This window comes from Andrena cerasifolii, chromosome 3 (assembly GCF_050908995.1).
Source record: "Andrena cerasifolii isolate SP2316 chromosome 3, iyAndCera1_principal, whole genome shotgun sequence".
NCBI classification, from domain to species: Eukaryota; Metazoa; Arthropoda; class Insecta; order Hymenoptera; family Andrenidae; genus Andrena; species Andrena cerasifolii.
In genome coordinates, this window is record NC_135120.1 from 6,348,401 (window position 1) to 6,374,969 (window position 26,569).

Below are 26,569 nucleotides of genomic sequence, written 5' to 3' on the forward strand. Positions count from 1 at the left end.
GCACGAGAAAATACATTTTACCCCTTTTCACCCCCTTGGAGATGGAATTTCCAAAACTCTTTCCTTAGTGGGTGCCTACGTCATGAAAACAATGTACCTTCCAAATTTCGCGATCCTAGGTTAAACGGTTTGAGTTGGGCGTTGATGAGTCAGTGAGTGAGTCAGTCAGGCAGTGATGCCAGAATCGTGGGAGGTGGGACAAATGCTTACCCCCACTGTGACCTACCGTCGTCCCCCACTTTCTTCCCATCGCACCGCACACAAGCTATCCCTACTCCTGTCCGTGTACTCGGCAGCCCAACAGACAGCTCATATGGACAGGAGGAGGGATATGCTTGTGTGCAGTGCGATGGGAAGAAAGTGGGGGACGACGGTAGGTCATAGTGGGGGTAACCATTTGTCAAAGAGGAGATATAATAAGAGGCCTCACACCGGGCGGAACCTTTGAAGTCCTTACTTGACCTTGGCATTTAAATTGGTTGTCTATTCGAGCGGGATATTCAAATCGACTAAATGTATCTTACTACAATTTGCCGAAGTTTACTGTGGTTTACCGATAATTGCCGAATGGGCATTTAAATAGGTTGTCTAGTGATTTCCCTAGTTTATGTCTGTCCTTGTCGAGTGACGCCTCTTATTATATCTCCTCTTTGCATTTGTCCTATGTCCCACGATTCTGGCATCACTGAACATATCCCTACTCCTGTCCGTGTGCTCGGCAGCCCAACAGTTAACTCACATGGACAGGAGGAGGGATATGCTTGCGTGCAGTGCGATGGGAAAAAAGTGGGAGACGACGGTAGGTCATAGTGGGAGACGACGGTGGGTCATAGTGGGGGTAACCATTTGTCCCACGTCCCACGATTAAGGCATCACTGCAGTCAGGACTTCTTCTTTTATAGATATAGATTTGATATGATATAGCTACCTTCAAACAGGTTCACTCTTTTCTAGAGATAATAGTGTTACTATAAAATCGAAGTGAAAGTTTCGAACTTATTATCCCGTAGGACACGATCATGGCATAATTAATAGTTTCTTCTTGAATGATGTTCTTGAAGATTCGAAACGGAGGAAGTTCAGGTTAGGTTGCAGCTGAAGCCAGGACTAAACGATTTTTAATGGCACATTAAGCGTTATTCATTACGAAAGTTCGAAGCAAATCTGAGGACTTGCAGCTGAGCTAGACACCTTTTTATACCGTTTCTTGCGCCTTTTGTGCGCACATGGCTAATATCGATCGGGTTATCATGTAGTAGGCGTCTGAAGAGGCTGCACTGATAATTAGACACTAAAGCAAACGCACCACAACATCTTACTTTCATGTTGCATTTCTTGTATTTTCATCCACGAATTGTATTATTAGTCTGTCTTGTATCTTCCTCTGTTGAAGCATGTGATTTTTTCGTCAATAGGAGAACATTTGAATACCAGATGTCCGGTTAATGGAGGTTCTACTGTCTTACAATCTTTCCCAGATATTTCCATATTCTAGCAAATTTATAAAAATTCTATATTCAAAATTATTTTCCTCTCCCATAAGATATATCATTAGGGACATTCCCAGCGAAATCGGACACTTTTTGGAGTAACATTTCGGATGTGGCTGAAATTTGAATATGATGTAGTCTTTAGGGATATATAAACACATCTCGAAGGATTTTTGACAATTTTGAAAAATGACGATTTTACAGCTGTTTGAAGGTAAGTGCTAACTTTTTTCCAATAAATTATAACTATGGAAGTAGTAAACGGATGGAGATGAGGTTTACGGCGATTTGTAGGAAAGACATTGAAGTTTTAAGAAAAAATTATATCAGTTTCAGAAACAAATTTTTTTAACCATTTTTGTGCAATTATTTTAAACAAATGCAGGTTTTTAACATCGGGCGCAATTTTAAAAATCTAGAAGAAAAGGAGAATATAGTTCTATCCTTTCCCTTGATGGACTAATTTTCAAAAATATGGACATTTTAAAATTGGGCCCTGTAAAAATTCTCCAAAGTTGACGTCGCGTCACCCAGCACCGCTTTCTTATACAGGATTCTCGAAAATGGTAAGTATTTGAAAAAAACTGAAGCAGGAAAATTCTTACTGTTTTTTATATCCAACATAATACGGTATCTCAATTTTTGGTGTTCGCAATATTTTCCTTGCAACGGGGGTGACATTTAGTTTTTTAAATGGAATGCTATATATTTAATTACCGAATATGAAAGCGACTGTCAAGACAAAATCAACCATATGGTACACTATGACCTTCAAGGCCACACAAGGTTAGGAATGAAAGAAAGAAACCCTATCTACTAAATAGGTAGTTCAATATATTTACTTGTTTATTCAACCAATCATCCACTAATAATTCTTACCTATATTTAAACTGAGAGCTTGTAGATTTTTCTTTAAGTTGAAATAAGAATTTTTAATTTTTTATGTTCCAATCGCTTTTGGCCCTGAGAGCCAGCTGTCAAGACATGCCGGCAGACAATGTTGTATAACTCCGCCGTTTTAAAACTTTAAGTAATAAATAATGCATAAAAGTAAAGTTGAAATGTTGCCTAACATCTCCTAACAAGATCCCGATATTTCACTGAACAATTACCTGAGAAAGCAAATTTTTTTACTCCTTCTTTTAGGCTTACAAAGTGATGTATCCCCTTAAAAACAATGTGGGGTAAACGGTACAGTAGTTGACCACCTAAGAGCTTTAGTTTAGGTAAACGCTATGGAATAAGTAACTCGAATTTGGTAAATGAAGTTTCGTTATACCAGGCAGAAAGAGAATTATTGAAGACGCTTATAACACCAAAAAAACTTTGAAAAATCAGTAGTTTCGAATTTATGCTTTATAAAGAAAAATAACTCAAAATTCGAATTATTGACCGGCCGTGGCATAGTTGTTGACCACTTGTTGAATATAAAAGCAAAATAGCATATCTCTCACTTTAAGATCACTTTTAGTAAAACCATCAGTCAGCATATCTTTTTCTCAGCACTACTATAATGTAAGAAATCAAGCGCCTAGAATGCTTGGTTTCGTTATGCGTGAATCCACAGATTTTGTTAATCCTGGTACCTTAATCACCCTGTACAACGCATTAGTCGTTCCCCATTTACTGTACGCGTCTCCTGTGTGGAATCCCTATCAGGAAAAATATGTTACATTATTGGAACCCGTTCAGCATAAATTCTTATGACTGCTGGCTTTTAAGGGTGTATTGGACCTATCTTCAAAATGGTGCTAAGTGGATGAAAATTTCTGAGATTGTTCTTTCTAATCTTCCTGATGTGCTCCAAAAATTTTAAACGAATTCACTAAATGGTTGCTGAGTTATAACGATTTTAATTTCCACTGACTTTACACGTACTCTTATGGAAAGAGACGACCCTGGCAGATAAAACAGCTGAAAAAATGTTGAAGAAATACTACCAATGTTTTCAATTTTTTTTTACAAGTAGTATATGGGTAGATGAAAATATCTACCAAGTTTCAATTGTTTTCACTGCACCATTTTAAAGAAATAAATTATAACCTGAGAAAACTGTAAATTCAGGGCATTTGCAGGGCCAAAAGTTTAGCAAATAATGCAAATAAAGTTGAAATCCTGATTTTTTTCGCGCGATTTTTGCACGAAAAAATCAGGATTTCAACTTTATATAGCCGCTATTTTGTTTTAAATTAATATTTCGGAAAATTCCCTCCGTCAATCTGAGGATACATTAATATATTAACGAAATCTTGTTTGTATTTTGATTTTGGATAATCTGGTTCCGAATGTCAGCGCTCACCGCAAAAGCAAATTTTTAAAAAGGCTTCTTGGATGTGGGTTGTTATTCTATTACAAACCTAAATATTTTTCTACGAAAAAATTACGAAATATTCTTTAAATGTTGCTCTTTTCAGTGCAAAAAGTTCTGCAAGAATATCTGCTTCCGCTTTTTAAAAAATTTCGCGTGGAATGTCCCATTAGTAAAATAAAAACAGTTCACTCTAAACTGTATGTTCATTTCTCCTCCCAATAATTTGCGCATTGATTCATTATCCACCGTGTATAACATTATATATACACTGTGCATTGGCGATCGCTTATTTAATCACGATGTACCAATCATGTTAACCCATATTTGCGGTTTGTTCCCTGGATGAACTTAAAAGTCATTGTTGTTACACGGTGTTGTGGCAGCGTGTATGCACAATACATTACGCCTGACGATGTCAAATATATCGGGCTAGGTACCAAAATTAGTCGTGCGTGTACATTGATGTGTTTGATCGCAGTTTGACTCCCCATTTCATTCGATTCAATGGCTGGAAAATGGAACGAGAGGCATTAATTTCAGCAAATTGCGTGCATCCCGCAAAATAACAATATCCTGTTTTGTTACAGAAAGGAATGGCAAGTGTTAAAAGCAACGTTTCCGTGGCTGTAAATTTTGGGGAGCTCGATTAAACCATAATCAATAAACATCTGTCTTGCCAGCAACAGTATATAAATATTTAACAAATTTATTACGAGTAACTATATTTTGTAATAAACTGAGGTAGATACATCAATATTTTCCATAAAAATTATTTGGGATAGTGTGCTAAATTTTTCTACAGTACACAGGGTTTATGTTTCGATAAAAGTTGGCTTCTGTTATATTTAAAGCTTAAAATTCAAGAATATTTTTATTAAATATATAAGCTTGTAGAAGAGTTAATATAAAAATATCAAGTTTTTTTACATGGTATATTAAAAAAATTATTTTTACTGCTGGTACAAATTAAAGGAACACTAGAATTTCCCGAAAATGTTGGTCATTTTCAAATGGCTGTATCTCCGGGAAAAACGGTCGTAAATAGTATTAAAAAAAAGCATTTTAACCCTTGAAGTTTCTAGTTTCTCAGTCAAGAACTCATTTTTTCATCCATTATGATACTGTTTTGTCAAGATGAAGCCCAGAAAACGAAGTTTCAAAATTTTTTACCTAGTTTGAACGTATGTACGGTCCAAAAAAAAATTTTTCAGATAAATCCAATGGAGGGCTCTTATAAAGCAAACATTTCTCTTTAATTTTATTTGTTTTTGGCTTGCTGTGTGATTTTTATTGACCGAGTTGTTCGCGATCAAAGTAAAAAAGGTACTTTTTACTTTGAACACCTATACACGCGAACGTATGATCGTAAAAAAATTTTCATGAGTGTTTTGGATAGCTCAGAAATTTTTCTTCCAGAGCCTTTAGTTACCAATTTAATGAGATTTTTTGCATCGTATTTTTTTCATTTTAAAATAACCCCAAAAATTGAATATTCGCTATTTTTTAGAAAACATGATGCCACTTCAAGGAAAATTATGAAATCATTGAAGTGTCCACGTTTTTTGTCAGTTAAAACTACCCTTAAACACTGTGCAGAAGGCCGGACCGATCAGATTTTTTCCCGTATGTCCTAGAAAAATTGAGGTTTAACCTTTATTACGCTGTTCCTCTTCAAAATTCTTTTTTTTGTTCTCGCGGCTTTTGAACAATTGTTGCGCGTTTATTTGTTATAAATATAAATTATTTTGCTGGGAGGATGTTTAAATTTATGAAACTTTAAAATTTTTAACCAATTCTATTTTTTATTAAAAAGATAGTTTATTAAAATTTATTAGATTAAATTACCTTAGGGATAACAGCGTAATATCTTTGGAAAGATCATATTAATAAATATGATTGCGACCTCGATGTTGAATTAAGATATAATTTGAATGCAGGAGGTTAAATTTTAAGTCTGTTCGACTTATAAAATCTTACATGATTTTAGTTCAAATCGGCGTGAGCCAGATTGGTTTCTATCTATATTTATTTAAGAAATTTTTGTACGAAAGGACTTAATTTATGAATTATTTTTTAAAGTTATATTAAGATTTAAATAAATTAACTTCCTTGGCAGAATAGTGCGTTAAATTTAGAATTTAAAATAAAATATATAAAATATATAAAATATATAAAAAATATAAAATATATGAAATATATATAAAATATATGAAATATATATAAAATATATGAAATATATATAAAATATATGAAATATATATAAAATATATGAAATATATATAAAATATATGAAATATATATAAAATATATAAAATATATAAAATATATAAAATATATAAAATATATAAAATATATAAAATATATAAAATATATAAAATATATAAATTTAACTTATTTGAATATAGATTTCTTATATTAATACACTCGTGTAAAAAATACTTAATACCTAAAATTTGTCCGTTCTTAATTTCGGTAACAAGAAACTACTTTTTCACGGCTTTGTAGCTGACACACGTGAAAACATTTATTAATCACTTAATTATATGTTATGATATACAATAGCGAACCCATCAGCAAGATACTTTGAATATTCACGAATCGAATTCAATACTTTTAACGCCCGTTCCGAACCGAAGGAAATCATATTTAAATATAAAGGATAAAGTGTCAATAATTGGGACTGGGTCGCTAATTGGAACATTTACCTTACATGGCCTAATGTGCTTTATAAATTTCTCCCCCAACACTTTAGCTGGTGGTAAAATTCTAAAGTGCGCAAGTTTAGAGATATTTGCTAATGCATTTGTATACAAGTCCCCTTAACACGCTTTTAGGAGCAAGAATGTGCAAAATTAAAATATTACAAGACAAATATAAATAGCCGTGAGCACCAGTAGCATAAATGCATACATCCCCAGCGTTCGTTATTATGACTCAAAATAAAAAGCCCCCGCGAAAAGTGCCGGAAGTTACCCGGTAATGAGATACTTGCAAAAATGAATATGTACTATGCTCTCTGCCAGAATGGAAAGAGCACTTTAGGTCGCATAAAATTTTTATCACCGGCAGCGCGATGACAATTTTCTAAACTTATAATGATACTGGTGGGAAGTAGGTACCAGGTTCAAACAAAACTGTGACGAGGAAAGTAATAGCAAGGGGGGGTTAAAAATTGTCCAACATTCTGGAAGTTTTTATGGCCAGTCAGTTTCAAAGTACCGAAAATAAGGTAACAATAAAATAAAATTACAACTTCCTTCGCATTATCAAAAGCGTGGTTATTATAAAGATTATCCGACATTGCGGGCGGTGTAAGACTTTTGTTAAAAATTTGTCAGCTGCGGAAATAGAAGTAATATTAAAAAGTAATTTTCAATGAGATACGTCGCTTTAGAAAGGATGCAGCAAAAGCTTGGTAAATTAATTCTAATTGTATTTATGTCGAAAGCTATTTAAAATTTAAAGGATCGTTTTGGTTTGAGTATAATGGATAGAACAGAAGAACAGAGTAAAATAGTTGCCAAGACTGCCAAAAGTAGGAACAAGAAAAAATTCGTTTGCTGAAAGTATAATGTAAAATAATATTATACGCAGATTTAATTTGTAAAGGCTTAAATATAACAAGAAAAATTTGATATTTCGAACAGACGAACGAATTAATATTAGACAGTGCAGAAGAGAAATAAATATTAATGTATCAAGAAGGAATAGGAATTATCGTGTTCCCTGCATACAGTTACGTTTTTAACCTGAGGGACATTCCACGCGAAATCGGACACTTTTTGGAGTAACATTTCGGATGAAAATATCTGCCAAGTTTCAATTGTTTTCACTACACCGTTTTAAAGAAATAAATTATAACTTGAGAAAACTGTGAATTCAGGGCATTTTCACGGCCAAAAGTTTAGCAAATAATGCAAAGAAATTTGAAATCCTGATTTTTTTCGCGCGATTTTTGCACGAAAAAAATCAGGATTTCAGCTTTAAATAGCCGCCATTTTGTTTTAAATTAATATTTCGGAAAATTCCCTCCGTCAATCTGAGGATACATTAATATATTAACAACGTCTTTTTGTATTTTGATTTTAGATAATCTGGTTCCGAATTGCAGCGCTCACCGCAAAAGCAAATTTTTAATAAGGCTTCTTGGATGTGGGTTGTTATTTTATTATAAACGTAAATATTTTTCCACGAAAAAATTACTAAATGTTCTTTAAATGTTGCTCTTTGCAGTGCAAAAAGTTCTGTAAGAATATCTGCTTCCACTTCTTAAAAAAAAATTCACAAACATTCGCCTCTTTTCGACCGCCTGACTATGTATAACCCCTTAAGAGGTTACTTGTCATAAAGAAGGTGTAAAAAATTTGTTTGTGATCAAAAGTTGCAGAGTAATTGGTTAATTCTTTAATAATAAATCAACTAATCCGAAAACTATTTAAAAAATATATTTCAGGATGTTTAACTATTAGTAATTTGTAATTAAATATAATGCTCAAAATGTCCGTATTTCTGCTCACGAAAAAAAGCGATGTAGGTATTTCTACTCACCATTTGTACCAATTTCTGCTCACATAATATGTTGCCTTTTCACGTTAAAATAAGTTACATCCTTTATGGAGAGGTTTTATAACACAACAGTAAAGCATAAAATAATGATAAACAAAAAATAAAATGCCTTCGAATAGAAATAAAGGTTACAGCGTACATTGAATTGTGAGGTTATGTTACTAAAATTTTGATCAGTAGAAATGCGGACATGGCGGTGATTCACTTGACCCTAAACCTGCTCACTAGTTTTCTACTTAAAAAAAAATTAAAAATAGCAAAAAATCTAAATCCAGAGCACAATACGGTGTCTGTTTATGTTATTAAATGACAACTTCTACTGCAAAAACTATTTTCTGTCCAATTATCGAATACCAATAATGACGCTGTTTCTTACAAGGGAAGATCCCGAACCCAAAAATTCAGAAAATTCTGAAACTTTGTGAATATGTAGGGAATTTCCTCCTGATTACAACGCAATTTTTGTTTGCTGCCCAAATTCACTCGAAGGGGGTGAAATTAACCCCCGTAAACTCGGCTATTTTCCGATTTTGTGTTATAACTCGCGAAATGTAAGAGATAGAAAAAAAGTTTCAAGACAAAAGTTACTTCTTTTAGTTAGATCTAACATTTGGTAAAAAATTATTTTACATTTCACGAGTTATAACAGAAAATCGGAAAATAACCGGATTTCCAGGGGTCAATTACACCCCCCTTAGAGTGAATTTGGGCAGCAAACAAAAATCGCGTTGTAATCAGGGGGAAATTCCCTACATATCCACGAAGTTTCAGAATTTTTTGAATTCCCGGATTCGGGATGTTCCCTTGTTAGTTATTATTCATCTCGGCCCGTGACCACCGACCGCAGGTTGACCAAGAGTCCTGAACTGATTGCTCTATTTCATTTAGTCCCGGAATATACCGTCCACTCTCGTCGAATAATTCTAACGAAAGTTAGCCGTGGTTGGAGATAATTTTGGTAAATTTCTCAAGTGAAAACGGTTCCTTCCCCGGTTATAGTTTTGCGAGTAAACCTCACTGGCCTAACTACGGCCGTAACTCAGTCTATACAGATTCCCATGATGAGCACATGCACCCCCGCTAACAGCAACTGTAAAAGTCTCGAAATTGCTGGCTACTTTCTGGCAAGTTGTAAAATGGAAACGGAGCAAAATTGAAAGTAGAAGAACACCCTTTCTCTTATCACAGTTCGAGACTCTTCCTCGCAAGAAAAACGTACCAAGAAGAAGTACGCGATACCTGAATCCTCCGGAGTGAGAGAAACGGGAACAATAGTTTCCCAGAGATACAATAACGCTTCTCTTTGCTCGCCTGGCATAGATGCCAAAGAATGATGATTTTCTTGCGAGTAATAAAAAAAACCTGCAATAAAAAGACTTGAGCAAAACTAATTCAGAATTTCTTGTAGCGGGGCAGAAACTTTACAATGTCCTTCACGTAGTCCGCTTTTTCGCGCGAAACTCTTCCGCCGACTGAAAGAAGGACACTCCCTTGCATGACCTCTCCTTTTTCCTTCTTACTCATTCGTGAAACGGTCTCGAAGTTAAGCCCCATTAATGAAAGTTCCTCGCAGGAAGTTTGTGCAAACCGAAATTATAGTTAAGCTCGACCAGGAACGAACCTGGAACTTCGAATTGTTTAGACCGTGTCCGTTCTAGCCCACTGTCCTTTGCAAGTAGTCGAACTCCTTTCGATGAGCAAAGGGCTCGCAGCGAACTTCTTATTTGTCTCCCAAAGAAATGAGAATTGGTCTATTCTTCAATGAATCCTCAACCCTTTGACCAGCGGATGATTTTGTAAACAATTAATTTGGGAGCTTACGTTTATTAAGTGTTTTCATTTGTTTTTAATAGTTCTAGAAGTTTTTACCTATAATTTTCATGCAATACCAAGTGTTTATTTACATACATAGTAGTTTTAAGGTAGTTCCTGAATATTCTACGAAATTCGAGCATTCTTTTAAATTTCGTTCAAAACTAATTTCGAATACAAGAAACCCTTGTGCAAAGTTTAAAATCGATTTACCACATAGTTATCGAGAAATTGTTAATTAAAGTTGATGCATTTTAACACAGTGGCATATGGCAGAGTCGGAAAAGGGAGGTTATAGTCTCAGGTTTTCTTCTAAAACAGGAAAACTATATTCAAGAAGTGTACCAAAATTGGCATAAAGGTACATTGAAATGTCACGAAATAAATTTATTAATTTCTGCGAAACTGACCACATGGTTTCTTCGTAAATGCCCATAGAAAAAACAGGTTTACGTGCAAATATTTTAGAAATTACGTAGAGCAGTCAACGTGGCAACGTCGCACAATCGATGTGTTCAGATATTTAAATAGCGAACGACGATTCAAATTCATATGAATATTTTTTCTGACATTTTGGCTATAAAAGGCGCTCGGAATGTATGCGACATTGTCAGATCTGCTGCTCCAATTCACAACGCTAATTAATTTAATATTCCATTTTCGTATAACGATTATTTATATTAACATTCAACTTTTTAAAATATATATACACGATGTTAAATTATTATTTCTATAGTATCATACTACTTTATATTTATCGTTTATTACCCAACTATAATTTGACTAACGCAGTTGGTTAGGAACGGAACAACCGAAAGATGAAGTTAAACTTCACAATGGAAACAAATTCAAAACGTTCATCGTCGTTAAAATGTTTACGAAAAAAATCAGATAGTGGCTCAAAAATCACTCCCAACAGTGAATCGCGTCAAGCATGACTTATAATAACAGTTATATTAATAAGGTTTTGTCAGTGTCCATTTAAGGGGGTACTCTAGTGTAACTGCCCGTTTTTCAACACCATCTTCGGAAATTTATTTAACAAAAATGATAAGTCTATTCTATCTGGCGTTTTTCCCGCAGGTTATGGTATGTTTGAAGTAATACTCAGAATTTTTTTGAACTTTTTCATCGCACATATACATAGATATAGTCGGTAACGTAAACTTCTTCAAAAAAATTATTTTCCGACCAGCTCGACACGGTCGGACTCTCTGGCACGCACCGCTGACCAGAGATGGGCAAAAATTATTTGAAATAAAAATTTGTGTACACACAAATGTACACAAATTTTTATTTCAAATAATTTTTTGCCCATCTCCGCCGCTAACTCACGGCCTACTTAGTGGCCGCTGAGAGGCAAAGTTATATTGCGCCATCTGTACTCATGTAATTCTACAATTTCAGACCCACATGACACATTCAGACCCATTACGAATAGTAATTAGTAATTACTAATTAGTAATTAGTAATTAGTAATTAAATTCAATTTTGCCCAACTTAGGGGGTAACTTACTTTAACGATCGCGATTTAAACGCGGTGAAACGACCGCGATAAATGCGACTTTTCCGTGCGCTCCGCGAAAATGAAATTATGGCTAGCTCATTATGTAAAGTACGCAACGGTTGTTCCCCTTCCAGTAAAGTTAATTGACGTGAATCAAAAAATTGCAGACAGTAATTTAACGAGTTGTTTTCATGAAGCTGAATCGAACGAGATTTTAGATTGGCTTGTTATTAGATCTTGAATATCCTGCCGATTAATTTTTCGCTGAGGATATTATGATACTTAATCTTACAGCTGCAAGCAACAGATTGGAAAAAAGGTGGATGGCTTGCTTTGAATTGTTAGGATCGACCTCAAAGTACCTTGAATTATGTACAAATTTGTATTAATTTAAAACACTGCAAAAGGTAGGGGAAGGTGGGGCAAGACGGGGTAGTTAAGGGGAGGTTCCGGTCTAAAAATCGATTTTTCTTTTATTTCATTTTTCAAATGTTCAACCTTTTAAGAATATGTGTTTAAAAAGATTTGTTGAAATTTGTAAAATTCCCGAAGTTATAGGCATTTGTGTTACGGCAAATACACGGGTAAAACCCGGCCACTTGGCGCCCACGTCAAACTTTAAACGCGTTTTTCGCGAAACAGAGTCTCAAAACGGTGGCACCTGTATCTCCAAAAGTTATTATCCGATTCAAATGAAACTTTTTTTATTTTGAAGAATATACTTCTGGCTAGGGAGATACCAGAAAAATACAAAAAAATTGAAAATTTATAATTTTCAAAGGCGTTGAAAGAACGAAAAATATAGGGGGAAAGTGATTTCTAACTTCAAGTGTCGTTGTTTTCTAATAAAATGTCATTTTTGTAATTTTGTTTGGTTTCTCCCCTAGCCAGAAGTATATTCTTCAAAATAAGAAAAGTTTCAGTCCAATCGGATAATAACTTTTAGGGATACAGGTCCCACTGATTTGAATCAATTTTTTGACGCCTTGACTTTAACGACTTCCCAGTGCCGTCTGCAATGATTAATTATAAAACAAAAAATATATTTCTATAACTTAAGACATCCTTAATACAATGCAAAAAGTCCCATTAAATTATATATAGTAGTTTTCCTTTAATTAATTCCTGAAGATCACCTATTTTTGGGGGCTCTAGACTGGAAAGTCCCCTTAAGGTTTGATGATGAATACAACACAGATTTTCATAATCAACTAATAAATTTTATGTCTGAACCATTCTTTGGTAATACTTCTTTCAGTTTAACTATGAATCAACCTAAGTTTTACAGGTTTGGAATAAATAAAAAAATTCAGAAAAAGTCATTTCTCCCCATCTTGCCCCACAGGTGGGGTAAGATGGGGTACCAATTAAAAAACAATATAAATAAAGCATATATATATACACAGTAATTATTTATTGGGTTGGCAGAGGAGACACACATGTATGGCTTCGTCGTCCTCATCTCCTACATCAACACAGGAGAAATGAGCCCCTTTGCCACATATTTCGCAGCTTATCCACCTTTCCACAAGGGAATCAGTTCTTTTGGATTAATTAATAGAAAAGAAGTATCATTTTCCTCGGTCCGTCTTCCGTCTGTAGTTTTTAACCATCCTGGAACAATGAGTAACTTTGATTTTTATTTCTAGGTAATGGAAATGAGAGTTACCCCATCATGCCCTTTCTCGTCTCACTAGAATCGTATGAACACTGCCCGAAACATTATTTACAAAAGTATAAAATAACATACGTACCTTATAGCCAGCTAAATTATGCCTCAGAAACACATACATGTACCGGAGATCTTCTATATTATTATATCACTGTCACGGGTGCTAAAAATAAGGAAAAAGTAAGGAAGTCCCAATAAATTATAAATTCTGATCTAACTTCGTCACGTGTCCACGTGTTGCATTGATTCGCTGCTCAGTGACGGCGCCGATAGCGACGCATCTAACGCGTATCACCAGATACAGGGGGTACCCCGTCTTGCCCTCCCCTCTCGTCTTGCCGCACCTTCCCCTATTCGAGGTATTCTTCATCTGGACTTATGGATTTATCGTTTCATTAAAACCGGCATCGGGATTCCCTCGTCTCATGTTCAAAACTCTTATTAGAATGTTAATCATTATATAATTTTTGTTTCGAACATATTTCTTAGCTGTTTTATTTTCCTAAAACTTTACAATTTTTCTTTGCTACGTCAAGATTATCTAAGCCACGTAAATCTTAATTAAAAATGTTCTTTTCAACTGGAACCTTCAGGGAGGAATGAAAGTATAAGCAGTTGCAATTAATTTCTATAAGATTCTAATATGCCGACGAGCAAAGTATCCATTACTATACGTGGCGGCGCATGGGGTTGTTCAGACAAACTTTTCCGCCGCGGCTGCCCATAAGCCGTCGCGTATAAAGGCTCCCCCAAACCAACGCAAATATACACGCGAATTTCGCTGCCGCTGCCGCTGCGGAAATTCCGTTGCCGCTCCGCTTGCGGATCAGATAAGGCAGCGGTTTTTTATACGTGGTGGTTTATTGGCAGTGGTATCTGATCCGCGGCGGATCCGCTCCGCGCGGCGAAATTTGCGTTGGTTTGGGGGAGTTTGTAAAAAAACTGCCGCGAGTCTATCGCGGCAAAATGTTCGCTGCCGCCGCGAATATTCACGTTGCTTTGGGGGATCCTTAACGCAACCTATCATCTGTGTATCTTGATGAGGCTGTCGTCATGATGAGACAACTACTTAAGACGCAATAAATATAATATAGGTAACTATTCATAACTCATGACTTGAGTTAATTAAAATTATATGATTAACAAACAAATTTACAGCAGAGATTAGCAACCACGTTGGTCTTATTTTAGTACTGTAATGAGAGCTGTTCCCTTAGAGTACGGCTACTGATACATGGATATTAGGGTGGCTCTTATTTACTCTTGGTAAATTTTTTTCAAGATTTTCTTCGGGGCACCCTCCAGAATAGTTCCAAATAATTCAAATAAATGTGTGTAAAGTTTGAGCTTGGTCGGATAAAGGCAAAGGGTGCCCCTGGGCCCTTAAACATTTAAATCATTATTTTACAGCTCGCAAAGTCGATTTTATATAACATCCTCCAAGTTATTGATTAAATAAAAAATATGTCAAACAAAAGTTGTAGATCCGGACAAGGAGCATCTTTTATTTTTTATTACTTTTTCTCGTGCGACAAACGGTTTTCGAAAAGTCCGAAAAACTAAAACAAAAAAACTTTTTTGTTCCTGAAATTTGAAAAGTTTAAATGCTTCTAGAACACTTTTTATTTATGAAGGTGAACAAAAAATGGAATTTTTATTTTCGAGGACTATTTTTTAAACATTTAAGGGGGGGGGGGGCATATACCGAAATGTGTGAAAAAGATAATTTTTTTTCTTATTTTCAGTGTTTGATATGTCATGAATGTTTCCTGAAAATTGGGGACCTAAATTCCCAAAAATATCGAAGATATATAATTCATAATACCTTATATATACAACATAAATACATATTTTCCAAAGCCGACTTGCAAACTATTTTTTTTCTCAAAATATTATATCTAAACCACAACACTGTACATTTGTAGCTTGTAATATTGAAATTTGTATCAGTTACAATTTTTTTAGATTTTCTTCGTTTTTTCTCGGCATATGGTAATCTAGAATTTTTTTTACAAAAACTGTAATAAAATTTCAATGAAACAACTATTGAAATACATTCTAGAGACCTTGAAATTGACCCATGATTTTTTTCATAACAATGGATTCTTCAGATAAGAATGGCAGTCGTTCAAAAATTGTTGCGGGTGTGAGCCACCCAGTGTGTCAAAGTTAATCGAAAAAGGAGGTGTGTCCACGTAGGGTTAATCGTTAAGAGTGTGGCTATCGCCGGTAGCAGAATTATGAAAAAAATAAAAAGTCACAAAATGGCGGGACTTTGATTTTAAACTCATCTTTCTCCTGTTTATACGTCCTTAAATTTGTAAAAAAAAACTATTTCCCCTTGATTCTGCTACCGGCTAGAATTATATTATAAATTGGCCCACTAGAAGTTGAGATATCGTGCACGCGGTTATGAAAAACATCGTTTTGAGAAAAACACATAGCTGCATTAATTATTATTATGTATGAGAGATTTTTTTTACAACTTACTGAAATGTTAGTTATTACGCGTGGATAATCCTTTTCGGTAAAAATTGCGTAGTTTTTTGTGGGTTGTCCCTAAAGAGAATAGAGGATCTCGTTCCTCTAGACGAGAATACCTCGTTAATTCTCTATTTTCAACTAAAGTACTTTTGCATGAGCAATCACCTCCTATCTGGTTGCACCACGATTTCGGAAAGTCACATCATGCACTATACTGTTAGCGCGGATTCATTGTCGGCGGGCTTCCGGGCGAGACCCGCGTATAATTTTGCCAGTCCTCCCCAAAGGTTTGTATAGATATGTGTTACGCTCGATTTTGTATTTCCATTTCACTACTATTACAAACTAAATAAGTTTCTGTCTTCACTATGCATTAGTGATTTGGAAGGCAGCCAGAGCACTCGTTACACTCGTAAATATTCAACATATAATACTGCAGCAGACAAAATATATTGTGCCATTTAGAAAAGCATCTTCATGTGCAAGAAAGCAAATTAAATCGAAAAGTGGGCCTTCTAAAACATTTCAATTTTGTTTAATGACCTTTGGTAATATTTCCAATGTTTTTGAGAACAATCGGTTATCACGTTTTATGTGCCTCGCCCTGTAGGATTACATAAAAGTGAAAACTCCTGTTTGAAAAAATTACAACCACAGAATGCATTGTTCTACGAGAATAAAGATGTTTTATAATTCTGTTATTAAGATGTAATGCGTTATAAATCTGTTAGTATTAATAGTGTTATATGAAAATGAAAATGTACGTAAGTAGTATAGTAAAGAGAGTTCTAACCCAAATTTGAGATTTGCATTCAATACATGTTCAGAGTGGTATGATAGACGTTCAATACACGTTCAGAGTGGTACGATAAACGTTCAGAGTGGGACGATAGACGTTCAGAGTGGTACGATAGACGTTCAGAGTGGTACGATAGACGTTCAGAGTGGTACGATAGACGTTCAATACCCGTTCAGAGTGGTCCGATAGAGGTTCAATGCCCGTTCAGAGTGGTACGATAGACGTTCAATGTCCGTTCAGAGTGGTACGATAGACGTTCAATACCCGTTCAGAGTGGTACGATAGACGTTCAATACCCGTTCAGAGTGGTACGATAGACGTTCAATACCCGTTCAGAGTGGTACGATAGACGTTCAATACCCGTTCAGAGTGATACGATAGACGTTCGGAGTGGTACGATAGACGATCGGAGTGGTACGACAGACGTTCGGAGTGGTACGATAAACGTTTAGAGTGGTACGATAGACGTTCGAATACACGTTCGGAGTGGTACGATAGACGTTCAGAGTGGTACGATAGACATTCAATACACGTTTAGAGTTGTACGATAGACGTTCAATACACGTTCAGAGTGGTACGATAGACGTTCAATACACCATACTCCTCTTGACTGGCGCCATAGGTGTATTGAACGTCTATCGTACCACGCTAAACGTGTATTGAACGTCTATCGTACCACTCTGAACGTGTATTGAACGTCCATCGTACCACTCTGAACGTGTATTGAACGCAAAACTCAAATTTGGGTTAAAACTCTCTTTACTATACTACCTACGTAGTATAATTATAAAATATTACCTATACCATATACGCCCGGGGTAGTATTGTGTTTAAGTTTACCCGATTAACACGAGACGTATTCGATATCACAGAAATCGACCGGAGCTCTCGACTGCCGGAGCATCTCGCCTTCTCACGCGTACCAGGGTGAAAGCTATAGCCTTATCCAGAGGCTTCAGCAACACACTGTACCAAAGACTTTTCCACTATGGACCTGATCGCAGGTTAACTCGTGCTAGATTATACATGTCCTAGAATGACCTGGAATCCAGTAGGTCTGGAAGTGCGCAGTCCTTGCAAATTCGAGATAAGCAAGGAAGAACCTTCAACCTCGCGGACCTAGATGCAATTCATATACGCTGTCCTCGACTTTGTCTAGAGGTGCGTAAGAGATCTTGCTTCTTTGAATAGTTGGAACCAACTGACTCTTCGACAAAAAGGAAATATATGTATAGTCCATTTATAGCACTTTCGATATGCACTGCCGTCTAATAGGAGCTTTCTGCATACTGAGTTTTGCTTTCCTTCATATGCATGCACTTACAGGGTGTGACTTTATAACTTAACATCTAAAGAATTCCCTTAGCTTTCATATTACAGAAAAATATCATTGGAAGGATATGTTTTCTTAAATGAGGTCTACTGCATAGTTGATTTTTTTAAGATAATTTTTTGCAAGGGTCATGTTTCTTACGATTTCAACGTCACCTTCACGTTTTTTATAAGGAACGTAATATATAATGAATATGATATAATGAAATAAGTTTCAGGTTAGGTTGGAATAGCCCGGGGACGAGTAAATAATAGCGGTAGCGACAGTCGACATATACAGGGTGTCGATTCATGTGCTTGGCGTCGAGACGCTACCGCGTCTCTAGATTAGGGATGTGCGGGTAATCGAATGTGTCGGGTACCCGAGCGGTCGGGTCGGGTCGGGTCGGGTGAAGTCAGGCGGGCTCGAACGGGGGCCCGGGACAGACGGGCCTACGGTAGTTCGACTGTGTCGTGTAGCCCGATTACTACAGTCGTGAATGAAGTTAAATAACGACCGTGATCGTGATTCTTTTAACTTCAGTGAATTGTTTACTGTCATCGTAATTCTTGATCTTGATTGAATTATTTTTTACAAAATATTTCAATATAGCTTGTGTTACAGTCAAAGCGTGCTAATGCAGCGAATATATACCTATATATATATATCTATATATATATTCAAGAGAAATTAGAAATTGGAGTTATTCGACGCATGCAAAGAGCAGTTATGCTTTCCACCAATCAGATCACGAAAATCGTGAATCACTGTTCTGCCTGCACCAATCAGAAGCGATCACGAAAATCACGGATCACTGTGAAAAATCACCGTGATTGAGAATGAACGTGATCGGATCACTCGTGATTCACAAATCACGGTTCTAGCCAACACTACCCATACAGCACACTCTCGTTGCAGCAAAGTTACAGAATGGTTGCAGTGCAAGATTGCAATGTTGCACGCAACGTTGCCGCAAGGGTGTAGTAATAATTTTATGTCCGCCTCCTGCAACGTTTCGGACAGTATGACCCAAAATTATAAATAACGGTGTATATGTGTGCAGCAGAATCATAGAAGTATAAAGCTCGTGTTTCTTTTTCTCAAAGAAAATTCTTTTCCCCCAAGGGGATTCGAACCGGCAACCTGTAGCGTCGTAGGTGAACACTTTTCCGCCGCAGCTACAACCACTGATTGATAAGAATCCTAACGTATTCGAACTTATACTCCTACCATGCAAAAGTTTAAACTCAAATAATTAAAAAACGGAGACTCATTTTGACAAATTCCATTAGGATTTTGTAACATTAGTAGGTATGAACTACAACTTTTACCATGTGTCATTCTACACATTAAAATATACAGGGTGACTCACCAAACATTTAAACTTAAAATATCTCCGTTGTTTGTAATGATACGAGAAAATGTCTCAGGAAAAAAATGATTGCTAGACAAAAAGGACAACATATTATACATGGCTGAATTTGTATTTTTATTGGCTATAACGTTGCAGTAATGAAAATACATCATCCCATTAAAAAAAACCATCGATGATCTTGAAATTTCGGGAAATATAACCTTGAGACAAAAATCGTCTCTGGCAGAATAATTGTCTCTCTGAAGCAAACATTGTTATCCTTAGACATTTTCTTGTATAATTACAAACAGCGGAAATATTTTAAGTTCAAATGGTAGTTGCAGCAACATTGCTGTAACATTGTGGTAACGTTACCAAACGTTGCCGTAATATTGTAGGAATGTTGCCGTGTAATATTGCACCGCAACATTGATGCAACTATGCAGCAATAATTCTATGTCCGTCCCGTGCAATGTTGCACGGCAACGTCGCAGCAACGTTACATCCACATTGCGCTGCAACCATGCAACACTGCAAAGTTACTGTAACCATCCTGCAATGTTGCCGCCACGAAGTTTGCTGTATGGGTAGTTACAATTATAAATTTAGACTAACGAGACGCATAAAATTACCAAGTACCGATCAGTACTACTTTCGAAAAGGTCCAATTAAAGACTAAAAACTCGAAAAAAGCACATACTTGCAAAGGCAGTGTTTATATTACAATTTTAAGTCAGTAAGAAAAAGTTACTTTAGGGTATCGAAAAGTTATTTTGTTCACTATCAATGTCCATTGCATATCTTTACCCCTAGGGCATGGATATGTGTATTCTAAATGTCACTGTTCATCATATATCCAAAATTGGTGATAATATCTGTTACTAGCGTCCCCTGTCTCGGCTTCGCCCGAGATATTAGCGTGATTGATTCATGTTTATTAGAATTAATATCTTTTAAGGAAATTAAGTATTTTAGAAAAAAAGCTGAACTTCATAATATTCCGAAAAAGATAACATTCTCTCCAAATTTGGGAGATTTATTTTCCCTCCAGCGAAACACATACCAGGCGTTTCTTTGTTCCATGTTAATACCGCGTTATTTAGTCATGCCACATAGCCTACGTCCGTCCTAGAGTATCCTGGAGTAACGTATTAAAATTTGAGGAGGATCAGTTCGATAGGTCTTGAGTTTTGCGCGAACATAAAAATCTCTTTATATAATAGTATAGACATGCTTTGAGATATTTAGCGCGTTACATTCGCCCCCCTGTTACTACCGCCCCTGGCCTACCCTACGCACAAAATACAAAAATATTTATATCTGCAACTGAAAAAGTATATGGCTCATGACACTTTTATAACCACCAGTGCAATGAATTTCGTTTTGCAGAGAAATATTCACATTTGTTTCATTTAGGTCAGCAAAGTAGTGAACGATATCATGAAATCATCGACTGTACTGTTACCTCGGACAGCTTTCTGAGCACTAATGATCCTGGATCTAGATCCAATACTGCAACGGAGAAGCCGCCGACCTATAGAGTGGATCCATGTGTAAACTAATTCGATTACGTCCCCGGATCGTCTAGAACGGTATTATGGGGCAGGACTAGGGCCGGGCGGCGGAATCTCGTTAGGATGCTCATCTCCCTATGGGGAATTGTTATCGTGCTACCCATCGGCCGGGTATCCCGAAATTTCGCGCTACGAAATGAACGACAGACGCAATTACACTGACCAAAGAAGAGTATCGTTGTTACGACCACGTCGAGCACATTCCTCTAGGATGCACATAAGGCTGCAATGCGGGTTCCCTGGAAGGCCACAAGGATGCAATGGATAAAAAACATCCATTATCGTAACTAGAACGAGACTAACAACATGCACTTGGTGGCAGATAGTTCCCTTTGTGATTGGAGAATCGTCTAGCTGCGAATTTTTAATCTATTACAAGAACTTTATCCACTCCAAGAGCATACAGAACGTGATTTCAGAAACCAGGTCAGGCTATAGTTGTGTTCTAACAAGGGAACTTCCGTGACCCGAAAATTCCGAGCTTTTTGAACTTTGCAGGTTTGTAGGAAACTTCAATAGAAGTATCAGGCAATTTTCTTCTCTGCTGCTTGTTGGTTCTTCAGGGTGAGAACACCTCCTAAAGTCTAATGTTTGCTTTCCTATTTTCCGGTATGCAGGATATGCATTTTAGGAGAAAAAGAATTGTTCCATCAGCTGCCTGGACCTGAAATCGATCCCGGGATCTTTCGCTTTCTGGGCGACAGATTTAACCACTAACAAGTCGTAACCCGAAAATTCAGAAAATTATGCCACTTTGTGTGAGAGCAGAGTAGTTCTTTCGTAAGACAACCCTATTTTTTTAAGTGCCATAGTGCGGTTTTAGGGGGTGAAATCACCCCTTGACAAAAATGCGGGATTTTTTCGTGGAATATCTCGAGAACGGTGAAGGATATCGAAAAAAAAGTTTAAACAAAAGTTGCATCCTTTTTTATATCTACAAAACTGCGTAAAAATAATTATCGACTTGAGATTTGGTGGTGGACGTAATTTGAAAAATATGGATTTCTTTGATAATTATTGTTACGCAGTTTTGTAGATATAAAAAAAGGATGCAACTTTTGTTTAAACTTTTTTTCGATATCCCTCACCGTCCTCGAGATATTCCACGAAAAATAATTCCGCATTTTTGTCAAGGGGTGATTTCACCCCCTAACACCGCACTATGGCACCGAAAAAATAGGGTTGTCTTACGAACGAACTACTCTGCTCGCACAAAAAGTGGCATAATTTTCTAAACTTTCGGGTTGCCTAACTTCCCTTGGAAGCTACGCAGAGCCGACGTGCGGCGCTTCTTCTGTAAGGGATTTTTAAAATCTGAAACAATTCCCTAATATGTGCCTCGGTAACAGGAATGCCTCCGGTTTGTTTTACAATTTTTCCTGCACTAGTACCTATAGGAGAAATTCAGCAAACCAAGCCTCAAATTCTTTTGTTTTATATGCTTTCGAATGACGCATTGCGAGTCGAATTCGGTTCAGAGGCACATTTGCCCATCGTAACATTCGTAACCTGCTATACCCTTTGGACTCCCAATAACAAGAAACTTATTCATGCTATTCGAATTAATCGATCCGCGCTGAACACGAAATTAACTTTTCGTTTCACAGGGTAGGAGAATCCTACCCGTATCGTACGAATTATAACACCATGTTAATATAGAAATGTTTCCAACAGAGTGAGCCATTACATTGGAATGTGCCGGCCGAAGGGCTTTATTTCGAAATCCGACGTCCTGTTAAATCGATTGTACGGATTAAACCACTTACCGATACAAGTTCCATCGGGGGTGGCCTCGTAACCTGGCAGGCAGGTGATCGACAAGCTGTCCAGTATCGGCTGATCCTTCTGCTCCATTGATTCAGCACATCGATAAGATCCTGGAGTGTTAATGCAACCATAGCGGCACATTTCTGTTTGCAGGTCCGGTTGGACGCATTCGTCCACATCTACAAACCAATAAGATCGTATTTCCATTATCGAAGGGTCTTCCCCTGTTTCGAATCGACAAGATCGACTTTGTTACGGTTTCTAAATATTACGTTGCTGCATAAATTTTCTCCGCCACTTCGTTTATATTATGGGGTTAGTCAATCCAAATACAACTATCAATGCTGATTTATATTGCGAACTACTTGAAAGAGTGTAGCAAGAACTGTAATTTAAAGACTATCTCTATTTGCCACAAAAGGGTGGGCATTTGAACACAGAAATCGACTTTATGACTGAATACATATGCCCTCCATTTTGCGAGAAATTGGAAAAAACGGCTACGAGAAGGACTAGTTTTTTTGCCTACTTTAAGAATAATTTTTCCTTTTTTGATTCAGGTGAAAAACAGCGAAGTTATGATGGTTACCGCAGACGCCTTTTCTGAGAAACGATTGCACGGAAACAGCTACTACGCAATTTCTTCTCCGAATTTTTTGACGAAGATTTCACATTTTATAAACAAAAGTATGACCTTTCTAATGTATCTAATGTTTCTTTGGTAAAAACATTTCTCCACCGAAAAAAAATTCTTCAAATCGGTCCTACTTTTTCGCCTCCTAGGTGTATGTAGCGCCTTAAGAAATTGTATTCTATACTAGCTTAAAGTACCCGGCGTTGCCTGGGTTATATATCTTTTTTCGATGAAGGGGAGGGTGTGTTAAAAAGATTTCCTAGCAAGCACCTAGGGGCTAAAAGGAACCTATTAAACCAAATTTCATGGTCATAGGATCGGTGGTTTCAGAGAAATCGTGATGAGTCAGTAAGTGAGTCAGTCAGTCTGTCAGTGGTATTTTAAGTATTCATCTTATTTTGGCCTGTAGAGTCACGGCCTGAAACCTAAAAGGATGACCATCAGTAACCGAACATCCTGTATAGGGTGTCCCAGTTAACGTGTTACAAGCTGTTTCGTCTGAGATAATTAAAAATAGCGATAACTTCCTTTTTTGCTTGTTACTGTTCGTTATGCTTCGTCATATCACTACAGGCGAGGCACCGACATGAAACCTCCAGGGTGAAGAAAAATGAAAGTCTCTTCCATCTTTTTAAATGGAATGATACATACATAAATATTTGTATTTGCGAGTAGCTCTCTTCATTTCCAACAACATTTATCAGAAACGTTTGTTTCATTTCATGCAATAGAAAGAATGACAAAAAATGATTTGGACAGAAAACATAAATGTGGTTTTGTGGCTTGGAAATGGCTTCATTAATTGTTCAAAGTATTGTTTGTTTACTTCCAAACATTTACCAACACTTTGTAAAATACCACGGCGGAGAACTTACGGTGTTTCTACACTCACAGAATTACATCAGTTGGACAGTGTTCACCGAACAACGCCTTCAGGAAACATGTAGGTAATATGTAATGCATACTACCCCATGTACTGTGGTTTGCAAACATGTTGACGAGCAGAAACATGGTGGTCCGATCGAGTGTATCCTCATAGGCCTACGGTTCGCTAACACAATGGTTGAGGTAAGGCGCACGTATTGTCGCTATTGGCCGACGCGTCACGCCACGTGTCGGTCAGCAGCACCGCGTGACGAAGAGGGCGAGGGATGCAGCCTGTGCCGCTAAGAACCTACGACTGAGGAATTGGGGAGTCCCGCGGCAGAGAGTGGGGCGGCGCGGGCGAGGTAGCCCCCTTGCCCCGCTCAGCATCCGGCCGTCAACAATTTTGCAAACCACAGTACATACTAGCTCAGCTTATAACTTCCAGGTACTGGTACACCCCTACTTAGTAGCAACGTGTTTCGAGGCCTGTATGGAACTCTATAGTATGTGCGTAGCATTTCCGAGCATAATTCATTTCCTGTTTTCTTAATACCGCTCTATACACGCAGTGTTGCCAGGAAATGGGTTCCTGGGCAAACTATTCGTAGTGGAAGGGGAACTGGCAACACGCCACGCATGCGCGTGATGACACCGTGGCATCAGCACCAAGATAGGTGTTGACGCCATGATGGGAAACAATGGGAAACGAACCGACGCCAGCGCCAAGCCAAGCCAAGTGACACCAACGCGAAGCCAAGCAAGTGACGCCACAGCCAACGAGCGTCGACAATCTATCTCCCGGCGAAGCTGGTTGGCTGTGGCGTCAGTTCGTTTTCCATCGTCTCCCATCTTGGCGTTGATTGGTTTGACTTCACGGCGTCATCACGCGCATGCGTGGCGTGTTCCGAGTTCCCCCTCCACTACGAATAGTTTGCCCAGGGACCTATTTCCCGGCAACGTTGTGTAACACACGCGACCACACTATCGATTTCAGCAATAGGACTAAAACGTCGACGAGTGAACGGGACGATCTTACTCGCACTTTTGCGTGCGGTTAAGGTGGAGTCCCACGCGCCGTGGGATTTCACCTTTAGAAGTGTGGCACGCCTAATGAAAATGAAATTTTTCACCCTCACTCTTGCGTGCGCGTAGAACGCTTATTCAGGTGTGTCACGTTGAAAAGTGTGGCGCGCAAGAATGGACCAAAATAAGCACCACAATTTCGCCCGCGTGCAAACCTCCACTCAAGAGTGTAACAAGCAGAAGCGTACATATAAAAACAAAAGCGACACTTCTGCCCACATTTCTGCGTGGTTGCGCAGTTTCCGGCAGTCCTGAAATTCTGAACGGCGTGTTGGCAGCCAAGACCCTTGAGTCGACGCGGAAATGTGAGCCCGAACTCGCTGCCTAAGTACATACCTACGTTCTTGCGTGCACTAATGAGTGCGCTCTTTCCTCCACTCTTGCATCGACACAAAAGTGTCATTTACACAAACATTTCTACCCGTTCACTTTAAGAGGTTTTTGCGTCCACGAACCACGGCGTTTCTACTTCACTCAAACCTCGACGTAGAAATTTACATCACACCACCATTTTTGCGTGCACGTCGGCACGTGACACGCAATCGGCGACATTTGAGCGTACGTGTAAAGGGCCCTGTTAGTTAAAGTCAGCATAAAAGCACAAGTGAGACTCGTGGCACGTCGATTGGGCCAAAGTTCGAAAGCACGAGCGAAACTGGTGGTACGTCGATCGGGCGGAACGTAAACAACAAGGGTCAGGCTCGAGGTTAGTAGATACTACGACTCAACTTTTCGCCGATGTCTTGTCAGTTATTCCTGGCCGGACACACATGTATTTACTTTGTTGCAACTGCGTGACGGGGCTAAGATGTGAGCTATTGAAAAGAACTGCTCACCCGCATTGCGCGCCACACTCATAATAAGTGGAAGCAACATTTGCAAATAATAGAAAGAGGTTATAGAAACATATGATCTTTTCAACCTCGTTGCCCTACACCTTACATAAAATGCCTATTAAAATAAAAATAAACCTAATACCTATGTGCCGGGTTATATGCTGATTCAGAAAAACTGGTCGATAATTGTTTTAAGACAATATTTGTTGAAAATCAGGTTGAAAACTGAAGTCATGACAACTGACCATACCTCCCGAGGGCCGGGAGGAATGGAACACGTCGTTCGGAGAGATGGGGCTCCTTTTTTTGGAAGTGATGACCCACTTAATTGTTCTTAAAAAATTAAAAAAAATAAGATAAAATTATTTACAACTAGCAGATTTATTGAAATTTTATTTGTTTACGCTAAACAAGTAAAGAATACATCAAACAAAAAGTGAACTACCTACTGGCGATTAACAAAGCAATTGAATAAAAAAGTGAACAAATGAAATAAATAAT

The 26,569-nt window shown here is 37.5% G+C and overlaps 1 protein-coding gene across 4 annotated transcripts in view; it reads right to left on the reverse strand.

Annotated features, from left to right (window-relative positions):
- LOC143366975 (uncharacterized) overlaps positions 1-26,569 on the reverse strand; it is a 238,064-nt gene that overhangs the window by 61,987 nt on the left and 149,508 nt on the right. For all 4 annotated transcript variants that reach the window (XM_076808506.1, XM_076808505.1, XM_076808504.1 and 1 more), the window contains one exon: positions 22,648-22,827. In XM_076808506.1, the coding sequence (XP_076664621.1) occupies positions 22,648-22,827 (180 nt within the window). The remainder of the gene's footprint in view (positions 1-22,647; positions 22,828-26,569) is intronic.